The 16,551-nt window shown below is 49.8% G+C and overlaps 1 protein-coding gene across 1 annotated transcript; it reads right to left on the bottom strand.

Moving 5' to 3' along the window:
* Positions 1-2,203: 2,203 nt before the first annotated feature.
* Positions 2,204-11,382, bottom strand: LOC119107046 (uncharacterized). The gene is made up of 7 exons (XM_037230402.1): positions 11,046-11,382; positions 8,850-8,976; positions 8,348-8,474; positions 7,803-7,918; positions 4,664-4,837; positions 3,627-3,802; positions 2,204-3,223 (listed from the first exon to the last, which is right to left on the bottom strand). The coding sequence occupies exons 5-7, from the start codon at positions 4,809-4,811 to the stop codon at positions 3,140-3,142; spliced, it is 408 nt and encodes a 135-aa protein (XP_037086297.1). The 5' UTR covers positions 4,812-4,837; positions 7,803-7,918; positions 8,348-8,474; positions 8,850-8,976; positions 11,046-11,382; the 3' UTR covers positions 2,204-3,139.
* Between the last annotated feature and the right edge of the window lie 5,169 nt (positions 11,383-16,551).

Raw genomic sequence — 16,551 nt, 5'->3', positions numbered from 1 at the left:
CTGAGATATTTCGGTCGATCGTCTTTTGTTTTGAATCGGCTTCCAGTTGTTTTATTCTGCTTTGCCGAAGCCATGCCGCGCGCCCTCCAAGAGCGACGGCAGCTGCTATGTCGGAGCGGCGTAGCAGCGCTACCTGTTCTTGCTGGTTTATAGCCAGAAGGGAGGACGTTGCTCCCTCGTCGTTTAAACTTTGTCATTCCGAATCTAAGCAAACGCGACCGCGGTCTGGATAAGTCATCAGTGTGCAGTGCGTTGCCAGCCATCTTCTCGTAACCGCTTTGCCAAAGCGTTGACGGGAAATCTCTAGACGTCGATCCCATGTGGGGCGCGTGTGTGTCGTGCGCTGTCAGCCGCATGTATCAAGCCCCAGGCGAACGCGAGTGTCGGGGTCGTTTGTCTGCTGTGCCGACTGGGATCCTGACCCTTCGTCATCCCCGCAGGCCATGCGGAGACTGACTGTTACCCTGTCGTACGCTTCATTCATCGATTGGTTCAGTGACGACCTTCACGTTGAACGCATCCAATTGTGGTCATTCTCATGTTATTGATTCCAATATTGTCCGCCCGCGACAACAGGATGCCTGAAGTAAATGCAGCCCTCATCTGTCACTATCAAATATACTTGTTGTATGCGCCTACAATAAAACGCTTCCAAGTACGGGGGTTGTTTATTGCGCCACATATTCAGCCCTTCGACCGACATAATTTACATCACGTGCGGTATGAACACACTAACGTCACGTGGCAACGAGGCCACAGTGCAGACAAGGAGTGCAAGGCATGCACTCCGAAACATCAGGATTGCACCGTCTTGCCGACAGGACTAGCCCTGTTCCAGCAGGCGCCTGCGATGCCCTCTGACCGCGCCACAGCGCCACGCTCGCCCGCTGGTGCAGCGGGCAGGGTCCGCTACATTACATCCGAGGGGAGGGACACGCACTTCGGCCGCCAGGTCGACCAATCGGCGAACGCAGTGTTGGACGATTCCAGGACTAGCCAGCAAACTTGCATTCGAGTTTCCACCATAAGGCCTCAGGCGCATTGCGTCCTGTGGTTCCCAGTGCATGCACTACCGCTAAAATTGAGACCACGCGGATATATGTTCAGACTGCACATTCCCAGATTACAATCCTGTCGTTTCGCGAGGAAACGATCTTCCCTAGCAATTTGCCTGAGCTGAAGGGCAAACGGTGTCTTTCTACCTTGAGCCCGGTTGTACAGTCGCACGAAGAGTTACGCACGTACCCTCCGGATGCACGCGTCTTGCGCACCACCTTAGCAGCGTCTTTTGCAAATTCATCTTCCGCGTGTGAACCAGTCAACAATATCGCTAAATACATCATCGGCTGCTTGAAATGAATCGTTCCATTTCGGGCTATCCTTCCCCCTCCCCCAACACGCAGTCTGCAAAGAGCAACGTGAATGACCTCCGTGTCCCTGGCTTTTCCATACTGTGGATTTCTATAGCCGGTGGAGGCCGATACTGATAGCGAGATGCATTCCTGCCTCATTGATGTCTGAAAAATGACATCCCGCTTCTGATCCCTCCCTCCCCTACCCCGCTTCCGATCCTCTACCAGTACCATGACACCCCGCTTCCAATTCCCCTTCCCCTATCACGAGAACCTGCTTCCGATCCCACCCCCTACCATGCGACCTCGCTTCCGATCCCTCCCCCTACCGTGAGACCCAGCTTCCGATCCCCTCCCCCTACCATGAGACCTAGCTTCCGATCTACTCCCCTTACGATGAGACCCCGCTTCCGATGGCCTTCCCCTGTCATGAGATCCCGCTTCCGATCCCCTCCCCTACCATCAGACCCTGCTTCCGATCGCTTTCCCCTACCATGAGAACGCAGCTTCCGATCAACTCCCCCTACCATGAGACCTTGCTGCCGATTCCCGCCCCCTACGATGAGACCCTGTTTCCGATCTCCTTCCCCCATCATGAGACCCCGCTTCCGATCCCCTCCCCCTACCGTGGGACCCCGCTTCCGACCCCTGCCCTGTACCAAGAGAACCCGCTTCCGATCCACTCCCCCTACCATGGGACCCGCTTCCGATTCCCTCCCCCTACGATGAGACCCCGTTTCCGATCCCCTTCCCCCATCATGAGACCCCGCTTCCTATCCCTTTCCCCTACCATGAGAACCCGCTTCCGATCCCTACCCCTTCCATGAGACCCCGCTTCCGATCCCCTCCCCCTACCATGGGACCCCGCTCCGATCCCCGCCCTCTACCACGAGAACCTGCTTCCGATCCACTCCCTCTACCATCACCTAGCCCTCATAGAAACGAGATCAGGCACCCATGCGAATTCATGCACCAAGCAAAAAAGCCGCCACCTCATTTCACTACTTGGCGATGGGCTCATCCTCCTGGAGGTTTGACCTCAGTGCTCCCATAGCTCCCCAGTACCGCACTTTCTTAGCTCCGTGCCGCGTTCTACAGTTTTACCACGGAACAAGTAGCAATGCTGTGATTCCTCCATCCATTGTCCACCGCAGTAATGACGCCCTGTGCTGCCATAACTTCCTTACCCAGCCCTCCCATAGTTCAACCTATCTCGATTCGTGGTTCCTCTTGCCAGTGCTTGTATGGCTCTCCACCTACATAAGAAGCTTAGCTTAGCGTGCAGCGTTTCCAGAGTCCCTCTATCCTGTGTTCGTATGGTTCTTCCACCTAGCATTCCAATAGTTCCTTTTTGACTCGATCCTGTAGGTGATTCTCCTAGTGTTTCCATAGTTCATCCGTCCTGGGTTCCCATCGTCTATCCATCGCTAGTTTCTGTGGATACCACAGGCGGCGAGAATGTCCGTTCTGATATTACCCCGGTGCGATTGTCCCGCTCCTATAAGTTGTAACTCGTCCCCTGTATCACAGCTCTGTCCTTACAGACGGTAATTCGACCAAGAAGCTTAACCGGACGTTCCCATTACCCCTGTTGTAATGGTGCGACCACCTGGCCTCAATGGTGAGCTCCTACTCGAGGGGATATCGCAGCCATGTCCTCGCAGATGCTCTGACCCCAGGGTGTGGACAGTCCGTTGCGATGTTTTCCTCTGGCGCCGATGTGAACGCGTCGCTGTGCTGGCGAGTTTTCTCTCCTCTCTGCGGTGACCGCCGCCCGGCCAGCTCCGTCAGCACCAGTTGAGCTTCACCATGGCCGTCGGCTGTTCTCGCAGCAGGCTGATGTTCCACACCGGCTCTTGACGGTTCAGCGGCTGAAAAAGTCGGCAGCGTCGTAAAGACGCGGCTCTAAAATCGACATGCAGCTTGTATTCGCCGACAAGAAGCCCGGCCGTCGGGGGTCAATAGCTCGTGAACCGTCATGATAGCCATCAGTACCTTAGCACGGCTATTCAAAATGCGTGCGCCAAGAATATGGGAACAAGTTAACAAGTGATTTGAACTGAGGCGAATCGATTGTACCGGTCCGAGGGAGTGGGTGCTGCAGCACAAACGCAAAATAAACATCTTGCACAATATAAAATTCTGGCACAAATTCTGACAGAGAAAAGTCTGGATGAAGTTTTCACCGCCCGCATAGATGATGATTGTCACACTACTCCTCCAGTGACAGCATCAGCTGTCAAACAGGAGCCACGCAGACCAGTGCCCGCTCACCCTGGGAAGATAGTCGTAGGTGTCGAGCATGTTGCGCACGGCGTTCATCAGACTGTGGTGTTTGTAGATGCCAGGGATTTTCAGCGTGTCCCAGTAGTCCTGGTACCAGCGCATGCGCGTGCACGGGTCGGAGCGGATCGGGTGCGACAGCATGTCGGCCGTGACGCGGAAGCCGGCTGTCGGCACCGGGCGTCGCGGTCGGGCACGGATCACCTCTCGGAACCGCAACGGTGACGGCCTCCGAGCTTCAACAGCCATCAGGTGGCCGCCAACATAAACGATCGCGTGACACCACACACTATATCTGAGAGCAAACACATAATTGGCACACATTTAAGGAAAGTGCTCGTGTTGGATGTGTGAGCTGCTGGCTTTGGCCACGGCACAGGATCAGGGATGGCGAGGGTCACGGACGGCCGGCCAGGAACGGCAGCGCACGGACGGCAGGTCAGGGAAGACAGACCAGGACGCCAGGGGGACGTACATCGCATCACACACATGGGCCGGGTAGGGAGCAAGCAGTACCAAGAATCACAGACGGTACGAAATGTTCGGCGAGCTAATGGACGATAGGTCCGGGGAGGTATGGTGATGATATTTGAGGTTGCGGGCGCATCGACGGCATGGACATTCTGAGCCCTCGCGAAAACGGGCACCGCCATCCTACTCAGTAAACGCTGCTGGTTATTTATTTTAAAAAAAAACAGCTAAAATTCACGTACCTACACAGCTAGTGAATATGAATAATGCTGGCATCAATATCTGTTGACACATCGAGAGCAAACGGATGAGAGCAAACAACTGAGAGCAAACGCACAACTGGCACACATCTACGGAAAGCGGTCGTGTTGGATAGGGGCAGGCTGGCGGTGGCGGAGCCGTCCGCCGAGATCTCGACCGCGTCACACAGAGCGAAGCAAGGACACCGGTGGACGGGAGTCGACACTGGTGGCAGCCGGCACAGGCGGCGGCCAGGCACCACAGAGGGCGGCCGGCGCGCTCAGCGGGAGCCGCCGGCGGACGCTGCACGGACTTACGCCTGGCGAGACGGCGAGGCGGCAGCAGCTCCGGCGGCACGATGGGGTTGACCCGCAGGCGCGGGAAGGGCCGCGCGCACATGGCCAGTCCGCCCGTCCCCGCACGAGTCATCACAGTCGCCGTAGTCGCCGTCGTACTGTTCGTCATCGCAGTCCTCGCTGTACGCAGGCGTCCTGACAGCGAAAGGGAGCAGGTCAGGCGAAGTACACCTACCGTTCAGTGTGCGGTGGTGGGAGCTGGACACGCTGGACAATCCAATCAGAGCAGCCGGCTGTGAAAAACTACCTGGGCCGGAGCATGTATTAGCGATTTTGCTGGAAGTTATGCCAGGCTGGCAAACTATAATTAATCGTGAGACGAGCGAGTCTTATTAGAAGAGCGAAAGCTTTTGATTCAGAAGGCCCGTCCCAGCCGGTCGCCACGCTATCAATGTCTTTGCATCCACCAGTGGCGGCCTTATGTCGTTTTCAGCATTGAAAGGAGAACGGGGCTGAGAACAGCACTGATGAAGTTTTCTCGCGACGGTCCAAAATGCCACTGCGTTTGTTGCCAAGATAGCCCCCAACCCCACCCCACCCCACCCCACCCCACCCCACCCCACCCCACCCCACCCCACCCCACCCCACCCCACCCCACCCCAACCCAACCCAACCCAACCCAACCCAACCCAACCCAACCCAACCCAACCCAACCCAACCCAACCCAGCCCACCCCACCTAATTCACCTATTGAAGAGAAAAAAGAAATTAAATACCTTGGTGTAATCATTGACAAATCTCTTAAGTTTACAAGCCACACTAATTTTGTTGCAAGCATAGTAAGTAGAAATATTGGAATAATAAGTAGGGTTAGGTACTTTATTGATAAAATAACATCGCATCTACTTTATAACACTTTGATTCTTCCTTATCTAAATTACTGCTGCTTGGTTTGGGGCATAAATTATGCTTCTCAACTAGCTCGGTTGGTAATTTTGCAAAAAAGGGCTGTGCGTCTTATAGAAAACGTGTATCCTCCACAAAGCTCAGAGCCAATCTTTAAACGATACAAAATTTTGAAATTATCGGATATTGCTAAATCTCAGATGTTAATTGTGATGCACAAATGTTTAACTTCACAGCTCCCTGCATCATTCGATTTAATTTACAATCTCTACGAATCCAATGACATGGATATGAGGCGAGCAAAACATTTAGACCAACCTTTCTCTTATCGTAATTATAGACTATTTTCAGCATCTTGCCTTGGCCCCAAGCTGTGGAACGACATTATGGTATCATATTTTCCAAGAATAGCCGATATCCCTGTATCAAAAACCATCGTTAAGAACATCATCCGCAAGCATTTCGTGAACACATATTAACGTAACCAACACATTTGAAGACATTGCCATCCTTGTGCTGTACATATCCAACGCACTTCATATTTGACCTCCTTCATGTTTCATAATCAATTTCTGAGATAAAGTCATGCACATATACCCAAATTCGCGGCGCTGGCTCCGGGAGTTCTCCCAACAACAAGCTCTGCTTAGCTGGGTGGACTCCCTGGACATCCAGCTCAAAATCCAGCACAAAAATGACCAGGTAATTGCCCCCTCCGACTTGTGACTGAATAGCCCTTACTAACACGGTGAATTGAGTGGTTGTAGATAATTGGGCGGTTGTAGCGGGCTGTCATTAGCCGACTTTGGCTAATGACTACTTTAAGCCTTTTCATCTATTATTTTTCCCTACCTATCACATGACACAATTCATTCGGGTCTGCTCCACCTCTTCGCCTGTTTTTTTTTTAACGTTTGTTTCATCTTCCTAGCTGGGAGTGCCGCGACTTGATTTTATGTTTTCTGGTGTTAACGTACGGTTTACTGCGTCGCTGGGATTGAGGGAGGGGTACTCCTGGTTACCTGTTCTTGGGTAACGGCGTAGAAAAAAAAATGAATAAGCGGCAAAGATTACGCTAGGCGGTATGTTTCAAAAACCCCAATTTTTGACCCGGGTCATTTTAGATCAATGGACTATTCGGACATCTAAGAAGTCCATGGAAGATGTATAGTGCAGGTCCCGCTATCAATAAATTCGAAATGAGCACCAGAAACTATCCCATACACCAAACCCTTGAGCAATAAAACAGGTTGGCTTTGACCTTGATCTGAGCTTTATACCTGACCTTAGGTCAACGTAACTTGCTCATTGAACATATATGTTGCCTAAGAAAGCATCTCAGACAAGTATGGCTTTGTCTAACACTCTGTTGCTGCACCAGATTGAACGATTCCCTAGAAATTGACTTCGCTGAAACCATGGCCTGACTTTGATCTGCTACAGGCCAGCGACCTTACAACGTACATCTATCTTTTATAATGAACGATCTGCTATTCAATTGTGTATAGCTATGCAGAATTTGGTGCGGCTACGCCGCGTCATTCGGAAAACATTCTGGAAAACCTTCGGGGGAGGGGGGGTTAATTTGACCACCGCCGCCCGAGCGCATGTTGACGCAGACGCGTTAACCACTACACTACCGGCATCCCGGCGCCCAACGTGATATGACATAGGGACACGAAAGCCAACTCACTAAACCTTCGCGTTGAGAACTCCCATGAAAGGCGGACATTTACAAAGCTCCAAAGAGACCCACTGAAATGTCACCAAAAAGTGCCTGAATCGATTAGGCTAGGCTTTGGCCTCATGCATATGTTACTAAATGATAGCAGCCCGGTGTGTTGTCCCCTCTCTCGTTTTACTCTGCATAAGGCATATCAGTGGTATCGTAGGTTGTTATAATAGAAATACCAAAGCACCTTGCGGTCTGACTGTAAGTAAACTATGAAACACAGCGCACCATTAATTACAGCCTGCGACTGGACGATCTTGCCCACAGCTTTCTTGTGCTCGTTTCATCCATCTGTAGCGCCTCCTTTTTATCAGCGCACGGGTGCGACTTAGCCTGCAGTATATCTAAGGTTCAGCCAAGTGCGTTGAGCCCCGTCCGACGCGGTCATTCAGACGCATCAGAGCTGCAGCTCCAGACCACGCAGCGGCCAGTCTGTGTCAGACAGGACCGTTCCCCGTATTTGAGCGTCGTTCTCCGCGTCAGCGTGTCGTGCTCCGTCTCAGAGGGGTCCTCCGGCCGTACCCGTCCGAGTCCATCTCTGGCCGCAGGTCGGCGAACTCGGAGCCGGGCGACGCGTCCGAGTAGGCGCTGGTCGTCTCGTCCACCACCACGCGCCGCCCGTTCACGCAGCGGTACACCTGGCGGGGTGGGGGCACCGGCGCGTCTCACAGGGCGGGCCGCGAGGCGCGTCTCACCGCCGCCATTCAGTCGCAGCGGCCACGGTCGCGCAGGACGCAGGACGCGCGCCGGTTAGCGGGGTTACGCAGTTATGATACATCCCGAGGGTGAAGCGCACACGTTGTTCCGTCCCGTTCAACGTGTGAACACGTACACATGCAGAGCTCCCACATGCACAGACGTCCTGCAGCTATTCTAGTTCTACCAATCAGACTATAAATCTCAAGCATTACTCTCCACCTACGACCGCTAGACTGGACCTGGACTGGACCACCGCTCTCAGATCGGTATCCGACTTATTAGGGTAGCACGCCGCTGGTTACGACGCTCCGCATGCAGGCAGGCCGTGCTGGCGACGGGGGGGGGGGGGGGAGAGCGTGCCACGGTACCTTCCGGCGCGGACGGGCGCTGGAGGAGCGCTGCGAGCCGCTGCAGCCGGGCGAGCCGCGGTAGCTGCTGCTCGTCACCCCGGAGGCCGACTCGGGCCGGTAATACTGACTGCTGCGGGCCGACAGCCTACCGGTGGAGCGCCGGGGTTCAGGGGGGGGGGGGGGGGGGGGGGGGGGGCTTTCGGCCACCAATAGCGACGGCGGGAACTGACCGGGTACCGCCAGACGGGACAGTGTTATTTTCTGGGGTGGTTTTTCTGCAATACACAAATGCGACGGTTTGTGTAGCAATGCGGTAACGAATGAGCCGGCAAAAATCTTATGTTGAATATATCTATATATGCCTGCCCTTTGACAGTCATTACCATTATCAATCATTTTCTTTAAGAACATTACTGGAAACAACGAATGCAGAAATGAAGCTGTTCACAAAATGAGCGTGGGCACACGTATCTTTTGCTCGATCAGAATTGTGGTAAGCATGCGCTGAGTGTTGGCTTACCCCGTACTTGGCTGACAGGGACTGTGGTCGCGGCCACTTCTGGAGCTGGGTGACGTCACGGCGCCGGAGCGGGCCTGGCTGCGGGTCCCACGGCTGCCCCGGTCCCGACAGATCAGCCGCTGCAGGTCTGCAGTGGAACCACGCCAGACATTATCACATTACACTGGATCAGATGCGTTTTGACTAGTCAGCAGTTGTAGTCACGCCTCTAGCCATGAGATCCTATCGTCACCAGCATAATGTATCAGCACTTTTATCAAATTAACGGGAAACTCCGTTGTTTGGCCGCTAATAACTCGGGAGCCGTTGGCAGTAGTCACGAAACATGACATTTTCTCTATCAGCCTGGCGGGAGGAGGGTGGTCGAGCCGCCGAATGTGAAGCAGCACGAGCAAACTTGCACCATAGCGTTAGTATGAGTGCTGTGATCCCTCGCGAGGGACATGGCGGTACTACGGTTCCCTTTTTCTGAGCCCGAGTCAGTACTGGTCCGCGATCCACGGCCGGAGACTAGCTTTCCAGCGTTATCAATTACAGATAAAGGAACATGTCCAGGCCGAGACGGTTATCTCCATGTTATTCAAAACTTTCGGAACAGCAAAGAATGTTGACCTTCCTTGTCCTAAGCGATTGTGAATTAGGAAGCTGTGAAGAGAGGGATAGGAGTGAAAACTAAAATGAACAGGAATATAAATTTTGGAACAAGCAAAAAAGGCACTCAGCCCCTGATTGGCATTATGACTTTACATCGGCATTGAGAGTTTTTACGCTGTAAATAATCAATCCTCAGTATGCCAGAAGGTTCTGGTCCAGCAACATTATTGGGTACGCCTTCACATACATATAGATATCTGCTTGATAACACCATTTCAACAACACCTTGTGGACAGTCAGTAACTGGCAACATTATAACAACAGTATTGTCAACAGTATTGCTAAGTCTTATTTCCAGTGTCCAGATTGCACTTGTTCATCTTCACATTGCGTTGTGTGACCTCCACCATTCAATGCTCAACCCACCACTACCAGGAGGGAGTGAATGAGTGGACAGGAGACAGCAGTGCTGCATCTCTGGCCTGTGAAGCCACTGGCTGGTCAGCTGGTCAAGCAAAACTTCTGCTGTTTGTGTATCACTGTTTTCCCTGAGTTCCTTCAAAGTTGAACATCTTGTAGTATGTTTTTTGAAACATTGTATTAATCATATTGTTTGCAAAAAAATGTGCCCAGGCTACACAGTAATTTTTGAAAGTGTGTCCCACAGTTAAATTTCACAAATCCCTACAGCACAAAAAATGTTGTTAAAAAATATAAAACCAAATAAAATGCATAGTCTGACTGCTGATAATTTCAGTTGTATGCATCCCTGGGTTGTATAGCACATGGAGAGCAGTATCTAAAGGATTTCCAGCTTCTCTCTGTTTTGACCCCAGGTTTAAACCTCCTAGACTACATCAAAGCTTCAAGTACATGTCAAGTGCACTTGGGAGACATACCACAGTTCCAAGAAGCATATGGAGCAGACAGTTCATTAGCAGAAGGTTGTTATCATCTAATACAAGAGCTTGGTCCTACAGACTATGCACATCCTGAATGTACTGAGACTGATCAAGCCTTCCTGTATGAATACCTCTGCATTGCACTGCAGCAGCGTTGACTGAAATATATCATCCACTACAAAGCCATCAAAAATTATAGGCAACATGATGCTGATCAAAAATGTTTGGTTCTGAGATGTGTTATTGACAATACATAAATAATTAACACATTATCTGATGAAAATTTGGTCTTGTGTGACATTTTCATCACATCTTTTAAGTATGACAACCTTTTTAAGAAATGTGATACACCATATGCAAACTTGGCAGCTCTAAGCATGCATGAGCACATCTAAAAATGAACAAGCCTGAGACCATTGAAATACCTCTAAATGAATGTTAAAATTATTAAGCTATGCTTCCATTTACACTATAACAGCACACCATTGCAAAGGATTTGTTATTCAGCCTGTTTTTTAGTCATATGCAAAAATGTTTGACATGCTTGTCTTTTGTCTATACCTCATCAACAAAATGGTGAGAGCATACATGCTAGAAACATTAACATCCCTGGGCTACCTACCACCCACCAACCAGAAAGCCTGAACTGTTAACTTGACTAACAAGACCAGCTGTAAGTTGATAAAGATAACCGACTGACCTGATGTAAACTCATTTAACTGTTGCTCTGGGATGTTCTTGTAACCCATTTTCTCCAGCTCTCTTCTAACTTGCTGCTTCTTTGAGTCAAAGTTCGACATGTCACGATTCGCGCTCTATGGGCCGTCAACGTGGTGCAGAATATGCAACAAAGACGCAGAGGAGTGGAAGCAAGCTGCGTGAAAAGCACCTTAACTACAACTTGAAATGCAGAGCAGTTTGAAAGGTATTGGACCCTCAATTTGTCAGAATCCTCATAGCTTCTCCCATGTCAAAGAAAGTTTAAGATCCCCCCACAAATCACATCAAACTTCGAGTCGGATTCGGAATGTCTTGATTTGTTTGGCTTAACGCAGCCGGTGATTGTGTTGTCATGGAAACCGAGTGTCCCAAATCCTTTACCTATTTGAGGAGTTTGTGCTACCAAATAACTGACTCCCTTTGGGGTTAGTACTGATGTGTACTAAAAGTGGCGGAGTTTAGTACCGCACAGATGCTTAATAGGCCAATCCCGTAACCCAGGGCTGAACAGCGGAAATGAGACATGAGGCTGTTCAGAGGAGAACGTGGCGAATTTGTTTTCGTTCGATGGGAGTAGAAGACCTTCACCATTTTGGGATCCCCATTCCCATATGAATGCGAGTTACTCCTAGGACGCGGCAAGGTCGGTCGGTGAGTGGTCAGTGGAAGTGGTTAAAAAACGTGCCCGGAGGAACTCTTGCGCATAATTTACGGAGGGGTGTTATCTACCGGCTGAGAATGATATTGATATATCCTGGACCACAGGGACTTTGGAAAGATATCGTCATCCGGGTAGTGCAAAGAATGGGATACTAATCTCGAGCTGTGGTTAATAGACTTGGGTTTGACCCAAATGTCTTGAGTCAGCTCCGGGCTGGTTCACATATTGCGGAATCTGATTCAGCTCGTGACTCAGCACTTTCATTTTTCATTTGACTAAGTTCAGACTATATTTAGATTCAAGCACTTGACTCATGACTCATGCTGGCTCCAAAATCAATTATTGGAGCTCTGGCCCATTTAGATATGTATATATGCATGGTATTTATGTGTTTTATATGAACTATATATATATATATATATATATATATATATATATATATATATATATATGTGTGTGTGTGTGTGTGTGTGTGTGTGTGTGTGTGTGTAAATAAATAAATAAATACATCCTCTGGCTTCTGGCTGATATTTGACAAACTTCAGGATGAACAATATTGGCTTTTCTGTTTAGAAATTGTGATATTAGTCCTGTGCTGATGCTGCAAAAAGTGTTATAACTTATGCTGCGTAGTGTTAACTTTCACACTGAAATGAGATGTGAATTTGCTTATGGTGCACCATTTTCCTTGTGCTGTCAATTTGCCCTCGGCCGTATGACTCACTGATGCGCGGTAGCTCGTGGAGCAGCGCGATGCTCCGGATCAAGTTGCGTAAGCCAAAGTCGCAGCTGCTGTTCTGCCGGGAGGCGGACCGTACCGGCACTTAGTGGCCGACCACGCACTGAACGAGGTCCTTGAGAGCGCTGCTGGAGGTCTCGGTAGAGATGTTAACTAGAGGCGAGCGGCCAGTGTCAATCATCTGAAAAAAGGGAATATATTAGAATAATTCGCTACGAACTGAGCATTTTATCATACAAAAATTGTTGCACCTCTTAAGTGTTTGTAATTATGCCGATATCCAGAGTCCTTAAATGTGGCAGAACACATATCAACAAACATACTAGTAAGCATGAACCAACCGGCAAATGATATGCATACTACGACCTAAGTATGATAACGAGGAAATGCTCAGCACTGAGCACATGAAATATCAATTGATACTTGATGAACTTTAAACATTCATTGTTATAACTTCGAAGATAATGCGTCTTCATATTTACCTGACACGGTTCGATGGTCCGATTCGCCGCTGGGCTGCCACGTTCCGGACAGAGCCGTTTTGAACGCCGGAGGCCAGAAGGTACAACAGCTGCTGGTTGGTGTTCGGCTGCTGAATCGGGTCGACCGGCAGGTTTGGCACTTGCCCTGACCTAAGCTTGAATGCCACAACATCCCTCTCCCAGACCTCTACGGCACAGGTCTTGCCGATGGGTCCAGAAAAAAATCGATCCCGTGGTCGTGCCGTCCAAGCTCAGCAGCAGATGGAGGAGGTTCAGCTCGTTGCCGTGCAGCTGGCAGATAAACCAGTGTAAGGGTGACTCGGTGGCCAGCTCAACACGCTCAACATGTGGCGGAACACGTCGCCTATCGTTTCGGTGTTGACGGTCGTGCCGTGGCAGCCGAGCGTATTGATGTGACCGTCGCACTGCGGGTTCACGGAGTGTAGCTCGTTGAACAAGTACAGGGTGCGGCCGAACTCGGACGTAAAATGAGTCACATAGCGGCTGCCTGGCTCAGTGATGACAACCACGGGTTTTTCGACGGCACTTATCTGGCTCCGTGTGGTTCATATAGCTCCTGCCTTCGCAGCTGTCGAAGCAGAGGATGTCGAACCTGACCCGTGGATTGCTTCAAAATTTTAACCAGCCGCCTCCTTTCTCGCTCTGCCTCTTGCGCAGCAGATCTTCTTAGGATCTACGATATTTGATTTCAAGTGGCCAGTCCGTCTCTGCTGTCTTGTTGAATGGTGATGATGATAGCAGCAGCGGCCTGGTTCGAGCCACCGTAGCTGGCAACCGCCAGAGCGGTGTTAGTCAGATCGTTAACGTTATAAGCTACAGTGACAGTGATCTCTGGAACGAACAATCGGATCTACAATACAATCGGATGTTAGGATCTAAGATATTTGATATCAAGTGGCCAGTCCGTCTCTGCTGTCTGGATGACAGGCGATGATGATAGGAGCAGCGGCCCGGTTCGAGCCACCGTATCTGGCAACCGCCAGAGCGGTGTTAGTCAGATCTTTAACGTTATAACCTGCAGTGACAGTGGTCTCAACAGGGACGAACAATTGGTGTCGTCGCAACCTTCTACCATGTACGGAACCGTGTAAGAATCCGTGCTCTCGGCTGAAACGCCAGCGCTGAAACCACTTGGTCCCGGAGCGGGCTCGGGGTCAGCACTAGCAGCCAGCGCTGGCTCAACAGGCGGCGCGGGCTCAGCATTCGGCGGGGAAGGCGACTCAGGTTCAGCAGCAGACACCGCCTCACAGGCAGCTGGGCCACGACACCCCTGGAGTTGTCTGACCATCCTCCGCATCTCGTGAGCCTCCCTAGCCACAATCGCATCCCGGTCTTATGACCCCAGGGAAGCTTCCGGTGCCTGCAGTGGCCCTTCATGGCAACCTCCGCCTGATGCACTGTGCAGGCAACGGGGCATGGAAATCTGCACTGAAGCTTGTATTTGCATTTCGCGACATCAAGAAGCTTGTTGAAATTCGCGGTGGCAGCGTTGCTGTGTCACTCTCTTCCTTTCTTTGATTTCTTGCTGACAGGCTTGTTGGGATGATATCAGTTCCTCTCAGTTCATTTTGTCACATATTTCAGATCATGAACAGGGATCGCTTCGCTGGTCCACAGTACCCTGATTTCTACCGTCGCGGTCTTGAAGATGATATCAGTGAGATTCCTCTTCGATTCACTCAGCCACCTGATGTAGCTCAAGGCTTTTCTGTGGTCGGCAGTTGGCGGTGGTACAGAAGAACCGGATGGCCTTTCACAAAGTGTTCTGTGTGCGACCGTGTAGCCTTCGGCATACTTATACAATTAATTTCTCGAATGAAATATTTCAGTACGGACAAAATTTAAGTTATAAATCCATATCTCCCAAGCAAAAAGCACATGAATCGCAGATCATCACAATGATGCGTTAGCAATAACAAGCTTGAACCAAACCCGGTGTGCTTGAGCACTCTCATAACTGCACAGCTTTGGGTTTTACCAAAAATTAATGTTCTCTACTAAAAAATCACCTTAAAAGCTGTTTGCCAATGTTCTGGTGTTCTTCATACTATCTATTTCATACTTAATCCATCAAATACCAGTAGTACAGAGAGTGGCAGCTTTGAGGCTTATTGGAGAATGATCTCAGTGCGTAAAATAGGTGGCGCTAGTATCGAATACGGTGTTTTTGTCATATCAAAGGAAAACTGTTCTCGCCTCACGAATATCAACATTGGTGCGGTGCGACAGATCTGAACGTCTATCATTAATCCGTGTGCCAAGGAAAAACTTTGTCCCAGCTGATTCCAAGAGATTCATCCCCTCGATGCAACATCATATTAAACATGCATGCCGATTGACCTAGTTCACCCGACATTGTCCTTAAGATGCGTCATCGTTTTCGTTTGATCATTGGCCATTGCTTAGTATTACAGCCGCAGTCGATGCCGCACGGGCTGGAGACTGCAACGCCGGGCGTCGAGGCTCTTGTTGCTATGACTTGCGAGCGCATATGTTCAGGACCATATTACATAGTTTTCTTGTCATTTATCAGTTATGACACTTTGCGATGGGACGGAATGGCCCTTCAGCCCTTGACCGGAAGCGGTATTGTACCCCTGGTGTTCTACTCAAGAGGCCCCTCACCCGGAAGGGAATAAAGGGTCTCATTATTGTTGAGTAGAGTGGGATCTCATTATTGTTGTATAGGATGGGTCGACATGAGCTTGAAAATGAGCATGTTCATGCCATGTTTGCCTGAAAACGTTCATTTTTCAGCATGCACTAGTGAAGCAACTTACATCAAAAAGCTTGAACATACTCGCCCGCAACCTCGAGGCAAGGACAAGGGTGGTCTAGGTTGCAGCTTCCGTGAAGCCGAAAAGTTTCGGCCAATGCCAGTGCCACCAAACGGCGGGCGCCGTGTTGATCTGTCTTCTGAAAGTCGGTAGCCTTGTATTCTAAATAATCTTGTTATTTCAGCATAACATTTAGCGTAAATCATAAAGACATTTTATCCTGCTGACCTTATGTAATTTTCAGGTACAACACTAACCACTGCACGCATTAACTACATTTGCTGCTCACATTGGATACATTTATCATGCACAGGTTACTGTTCAATGCAGCATAAACAGGTTACTGCTTATGCTGCAAGCAGTTGCGTGAAGTAGTTGCATTTTGTGATGGTGGCCTCCCCCAGCAATGTTGAAATACGCTAGCAAATGTTCGTTTACCCTTTTCATATTGTTCCTGGAGTTGTACCAAATATTCTAAGGTAAAGGTGACTATCACACCACGATCACCTATTTTGGGCATCATTTGATGACATTGGCTGGACTTTTCAGTAAAAAACACAAAACCATAACATGAAAATAGCATTTGGTCAAAATGAAGTGTCCAGACCCAATGGGAAACACATATCAGGTTGCGGTGAGGTGGGATGGCCCTCAACACAGCCCACCAATAAGTTACACACCTTGATTCTTCTGATCTGGAAAACATAGCCTTAAAATCTCACATAAGCTGAATGATGTCAGAAAACTCAGCCAATCTTTGACATCAGATGACCTGCTCTAAACGGTGCAGGCTGATCTCTCATTTG

This window comes from Pollicipes pollicipes, unplaced genomic scaffold (assembly GCF_011947565.3).
Source record: "Pollicipes pollicipes isolate AB1234 unplaced genomic scaffold, Ppol_2.1 Scaffold_2555;HRSCAF=2994_pilon_pilon_pilon, whole genome shotgun sequence".
Classification (NCBI taxonomy): Eukaryota; Metazoa; Arthropoda; class Thecostraca; order Pollicipedomorpha; family Pollicipedidae; genus Pollicipes; species Pollicipes pollicipes.
This window is presented reverse-complemented; position numbering and strand designations above follow the sequence as displayed.

Bases quoted from the DNA above. Each gene is read 5' to 3' on its own strand.
- LOC119107046 (XM_037230402.1), bottom strand. From the start codon at position 4,811: ATGACGAACAGTACGACGGCGACTACGGCGACTGTGATGACTCGTGCG. The intron at 3,803-4,663 runs GTAAGTCCGTGC...CGGTGCCGACAG, and splicing joins GCCTCGCCGTCTCGCCAGGC to CCGGCTTCCGCGTCACGGCC. The intron at 3,224-3,626 runs GTGAGCGGGCAC...CGACTTTTTCAG, and splicing joins CCTACGACTATCTTCCCAGG to CCGCTGAACCGTCAAGAGCC.